Source organism: Myotis brandtii, unplaced genomic scaffold, assembly GCF_000412655.1.
Source record: "Myotis brandtii unplaced genomic scaffold, ASM41265v1 scaffold435, whole genome shotgun sequence".
Taxonomy (NCBI): domain Eukaryota; kingdom Metazoa; phylum Chordata; class Mammalia; order Chiroptera; family Vespertilionidae; genus Myotis; species Myotis brandtii.
The window spans coordinates 279,014-284,849 of record NW_005366635.1 but is presented as its reverse complement, the minus strand read 5'-3'; the positions used below and the strand labels follow the sequence as shown (position 1 = coordinate 284,849).

The 5,836-nt window shown below is 59.7% G+C and overlaps 1 protein-coding gene across 1 annotated transcript in view; it reads right to left on the bottom strand.

Moving 5' to 3' along the window:
- The window catches only part of LOC102251931 (E3 ubiquitin-protein ligase HERC2), an 86,271-nt gene that overhangs the window by 29,142 nt on the left and 51,293 nt on the right, over positions 1–5,836 (bottom strand). The window contains 6 exon segments of the mRNA XM_014546210.1: positions 513–704; positions 795–903; positions 3,091–3,216; positions 3,300–3,468; positions 3,974–4,072; positions 5,678–5,814. Of these exon segments, the coding sequence (XP_014401696.1) occupies positions 513–704; positions 795–903; positions 3,091–3,216; positions 3,300–3,468; positions 3,974–4,072; positions 5,678–5,814 (832 nt within the window).

Genomic DNA, 5,836 nt, shown 5'->3' with positions numbered 1-5,836 from the left:
TGAGCCTGGCTTCTGGCTGAGCGGCGCTCCCCCTGTAGGAGCGCACTGACCACCAGGGGGCAGCTCCTGCATTGAGCGTCTGCCCCCGGTGGTCAGTGCGCTTTATAGCAACTGGTCGTTTAGCCGTTCCGTTGATTTGCATATTAGCCTTTTATTATATAGAATGTAGACGTACATATACATACATGTACATATTATTTTCAGAAAGGAAGGGAGAGGGAGAGAGACAGAAACATCAGTGATAAGAGGGAATCACCAATTGGCTGCCTCCTGCACGCCCCACACTGGGGATCAAGCCCACAACCCGGCCATGTGCCCTGACCGGGAATCCAACTGTGATCTCCTGGTTCATGGATTGACGCTCAGCCCCTGACCCCCCTGGCCAGGTGAGACACAAGCAAACAAACCCTGTGGCTCTAGTTCCCGTGGCCTCCACCAGCTGTGGGCAGGCTGTCCTCCCGCCCCCCCGTGGACACGGGGTGCTCACGGCACACACACCACGGACACAGAGCACAGAGCACAGCGGTGCCGTCCCTGCCTCGTTCAGAGCAGGCCCTGCCTCACCTGGCTCGTTGATTCTGCCGAACGTGTGCCTGGGGCTGTGCCTCCTGGTCTTGAAGCACGGCTCACAGAAGTCAAAGTCGTCGCAGTTCCTGCACTTGAACCGGGACCCGTTGATGGGGAACACCTGGCAGCCGTCGCATCTGTTTTGAGAGAGGAGGTCACGTGCTGCCCTTCATTCCCCCGAGAGCCAGCCCCGCCCCCGCCATGACCTGCGGCCGACAAACACTCACGTGACGCCGGGGTGCACGCTGGGCACCAGCTCCATCTCGGAGAGAAGCCCGGTCCAGTGGGACTGCTGCGGGAAGTCCACGATGACGTCCTTCCCGTTGGCGCTGAAGGCTGGGGGCACAGACACTGCCTGGGCGCCGGCCCCAGAAGCACCCACACCTAAAGCCAAGACCACCCTCGCCGTGCGACGTCCGACATGGCAACTGAGGTCTCACACGGAGAGCCTCTCTCAGCGCCATGTGGACACGCCAGGACCAGCTAGCCCATGCGCCAGGAGTCACTTCACATATGGAGGGGCCTGGGGGCACACATCGGGCCCACGGAGGCTCCCTGTGTGCTGCTCTCTAGCTGGACCCATGACCTCCCCACAGTGAGGCGGGCTTGCTTTCCGAGACACCACGCCCACGCAGTGTGCCCGGGACGGCCACGGTCACCAAAGCCCCTCTCGGAGGCCCTGGGACGAGAGCTCTCACTCGGAGCGTTTACACTGACACAAGCTCTTATTTCTGAAGTCCACCCGGGTCTGACTTGTAAAGCTCTTTGTTAAGAAAGATTCCAGCTAAAGAGGAACGTCAGCGAGCCCGCCCCCTGCAGTGTGAGTGTCTGCCCTGCCCTGGGCAGCTTTTTTTTTCACAGCAGGAGTTTTCCACGACGCTCAGAACAGAGCGGGACTTCTCTATGGACGGAATGAGTTCAAAGGTAAAATTAAAGCACACGCAAACTTAATTTAACTTCTCACGCAACTGTTCAAGCGGACACATCGTGCCTTTTGAAGTATGCTCAATGTCACGTTAAGTATCAATGGAGAACTGTGTCTCCAGTTCCTTCTTGCCATCACTTGCACATTTCCATTCTTAAACTTGGTCCTACGTTTTTATAAAGTATTAAGAAAAAGAGAAAAATGGCCCCAGTCCGAGGGAGCTGTCCAGCCGCTCACATACGGGCCGCTGGGCAGGACGCTGGATAGAGCATCCCAGACAGGCCACCCTGGGACAGCCGGGTGGAGACAAGGACCACAGGCACGTCTGACCAAGTTCAAGTCGCCCCAAACCAGCAACTAGGCCCTGCCCGGCGGCCAGGGCCACCTGCCTCCTCCAATAACTTCCTCCTGGCTCCGTCCTCTCTGCCTCCTGGGGAATACAGTAGGTCCTCGGGTTACATTGGAGAGCCGTTCCTACAGCGATGTAACGTGATTTTCACCGTAAGTCAGAACCCACCTACATAAGCACCTACGTCACTGACAAGGAGCACATACACAGCAGTAATGAAGTGAAACAGTAAAGAAAATTTAAAAGGTAACAATTCCTGACCTTTACTTGTGGTAAATCCTATCTAATAAGGAGGGAATATGCTAAATGACCCTCACGCTGTTGCAAAGATGGCGGCGCCCACAGCCAATAAGGAGGAAATATGCTAATTGACTGCCCCGCCCTCAAAGATGACGGTGCCCACAGCCACAAGATGGCCGGCAGGGAAGGACAATTAGGGGCGATCAGGCCTGCAGGGGAGGACAGTTGGGGGAGACCGGGCTGGCAGGGGAGCATTTAGGCGTCGATCAGGCGGGCAACCAGGCCTGCAGGGGAGGGCAGTTAGGGGCAATCGGGCTGGCAGGGGAGCAGTTAGGTGTCGATCAGGCTGGCAGGGGAGCGGTTAGGGGGTGATCAGGCTGGCAGGGGAGCGGTTAGGTGATGATCAGGCAGGCAGGCAGGCGAGCAACTGGGAGCCAGCAGTCCTGAACTGTGAGAGGGATGTCCGATCCCACAGGGTTAGGGTCAGGGTTAGTCCTACAAGGATCGGGCCTAAACCGACAGTCGCACATCCCCTGAGGGGTCCCAGATTGGAGAGGGTGCAGGCTGGGCTGAGGGACACCCCCTAACCCCGTGCACGAATTTCGTGCACCGGGCCTCTAGTAAAGAATGAAAAACATAAAGCACACATGTACATATGTCGAAATGACGGAACTTTTTTTTATAAATGAATGGGAGATGCGACGTAACCACGAAACGATGTACGTCGAGTCTGATGTAACCCGAGGACTGTCTGTACTTACTAAGATTCCCATTCTTAGCATTACCCGCTTCCTTGAACCTTCCCCAAAGTATCCGCAGAGGCACCCTGAGCTCCAGGGCACACGCCCTCCCCACCTGCCACGACGGTGCTCCCGCCTGGAGCAGGACGACAGAGCCCAGCTCGCAGGCCACCGGCTTTCCTCACGCGTTTCTCTCCCCGTGAACGAGAGGAAACAGTCTCCGTGGACTGAGAGAAGCGAGCACTTGGTGCTGCCGCCAAGGGCGTTACCTTTCACGACGCCCACGCTCTGGTGCGTCACGGAGCCCCACTTGTACTTCGGGGTGGTCACTGCGGCTTTGACCCGCACCTTGTCTCCGATCTTGATGTGGGCGGGGAAGCTCGGGGGAGGGTAGCCTAGAGATGCCGACGGGAGGAGCTGAGGTGAGCATGGCGGGCCCTGTCTGGGCCGGGGGGGCGGGGCGCGGGTGGGGGCTCACCTAGGAGCTCCACGTGGATGTACCGCACCCAGTAGGTGCCCCCCTTGTGCTGCCAGTCGCTCTGCACGTTGAGGTCGTGCAGCCCGTCGCGGTCCAGCTTGATCACCTTGCCCACGTCTCCCTCGCACACCTCCTCGTACGTCCGGCAGCACCGCACCATCATGCCCACCTCAAGTGACAACCAGATGGGAAGTCAGCCCGGTGTGTGGCTGAGGAGGTGGCCGTGAGAGCAGCGCCACTGCTCCTGGGACGGCTTCCTCCCCACAGAGCGCCAAGCTTTTCTCGCTGAGTGGAGCCAGGGCTCCTTGGGAAGCCGCGTGCTCTCGGTCAGGGGCAGGAAGCGCCCGGGGAGCCTGGGCCACCTCGTGCCATAAGGCAAGGGAGCGAGCAGAGATGAACGGTTCACGCAAAAGAACGCCCAACCAAGAAGGACGAGGGCCGGAGCACACCAAACCCCGAGGGCACACGTGTTGGCCGTGAGGAAGGTCTGGTGCCTCCGTGAGAGCAGGGCACCGTCTCCGCTCAGGACAAACCCAGCTCGTCCCTTCCTTTCCTCCATAAACCGTGGCAGGGGGCCTCTGTGCGGTGCATGCTGCTTGCCCGCGGCCTCTCCCAGACGCGGGAGCAGGACCTGCGTGCACGCCTGAGGCAACTCTGGCCCAGCAGCTGCTCACCTGAATGTTCTCCCGCACGTACACGGCGTAGTCATCGTTGCTCAGGAAGTCCGCCCGCTTCTTGTACGTCTGGCTCTCCGTCACCACGGCCCCAGAAGACTGCGAAAGGTCAAGTGCATTTTAAAACACGGGGACACAGATGACCCTCCTGAGAGGAACTGTGTGAAACCTACAACACGAAGAACTAGTGTGAAATAGTCACCGGTTTCCCTGCAATCCATCTGGGGGGAGGAGCAAGGAGAAGGCCTCCCTTGGAAAGACGGGAGAAGGGACTCTGAGCCACTGACAAGCCAGCCCCGCATCCGAGAGACCAGCAGCACCAGCCCCACCGGCGGGTGCCTCTCGGAGCCCAGAGCACAGACACCTCCAAGGCACCGCCCATCCATCCACAAAACCATCTGCTCAGGTCAGAAGTGGAGGCGGCACGTGCACACGGTTCTCTCACGGAGCACCGTCCACAGGGGGCACGTGCACACGGTTCTCTCACGGAGCACCGTCCACAGGCAGCATATACACACGGTTCTCTCACGGAGCACCGTCCACAGGCAGCATATACACACGGTTCTCTCACGGAGCACCGTCCACAGGCAGCATATACACACGGTTCTCTCACGGAGCACCGTCCACAGGCAGCATATACACACGGTTCTCTCACGGAGCACCGTCCACAGGCAGCATATACACACGGTTCTCTCACGGAGCACCGTCCACAGGCAGCATATACACACGGTTCTCTCACGGAGCACCGTCCACAGGCAGCCACACGGTTCTCTCACGGAGCACCATCCACAGGCGGCACGTGCACACGGTTCTCTCACGGAGCACCATCTACAGGCGGCACGTGCACACGGTTCTCTCACGGAGCACCGTCCACAGGCGGCACGTGCACACGGTTCTCTCATGGAGCACCATCTACAGGCAGCACGTACACACGGTTCTCTCACAGAGCACCGTCCACAGGCGGCACGTGCACACGGTTCTCTCACGGAGCACCGTCCACAGGCGGCACGTGCACACGGTTCTCTCACGGAGCACCGTCTACAGGCGGCACGTACACACGGTTCTCTCACGGAGCACCGTCCACAGGCAGCATGTGCACACGGTTCTCTCACGGAGCACCGTCCACAGGCGGCACGTACACACGGTTCTCTCACGGAGCACCATCTACAGGCAGCATGTGCACACGGTTCTCTCACGGAGCACCGTCTACAGGCGGCATGTACACACGGTTGTCTCATGGAGCACTGTCTACAGGCGGCGCGTTACAACACGGTTCTCTCACGGAGCACTGTCCACAGGCAGCACATACACACGGTTCTCTCACGGAGCACCGTCTACAGGCGGCATGTACACATGGTTCTCTCATGGAGCACTGTCCACAGGCAGCACATACACACGGTTCTCTCACGGAGCACCGTCCACAGGCGGCACATGCACACGGTTCTCTCATGGAGCACCGTCTACAGGCAGCATGTGCACACGGTTGTCTCATGGAGCACCGTCTACAGGCGGCGCGTTACAACACGGTTCTCTCATAGAGCACAGTCTACCATGACCGGGTATGGGGACAGGGTCTGTGCTCACTGAGCCACAGGAGGCCCTGCCAGCCTTGGCGTCCCTGTGTGCCCGGCAGACCACAGAGCACCCGGTGGAGCCTGGAGCCCAGGACACGTGGGGGGTGGCGGGGGCGGTAGGGGCACTGACCAGAGCGTAGGCTGTGTCGTCCAAGTCCTCCAGCAGCTCCTCATCGGAGCCGTCCTCAGACCCTGTGTCCGGGTCCGAGAGGTCCGTGCCCGGCGCGTCGGCGTGGTCCAGCAGCCACCCCACCAGGGCCTCCACACCTGCAAGCACACACCCACAGTG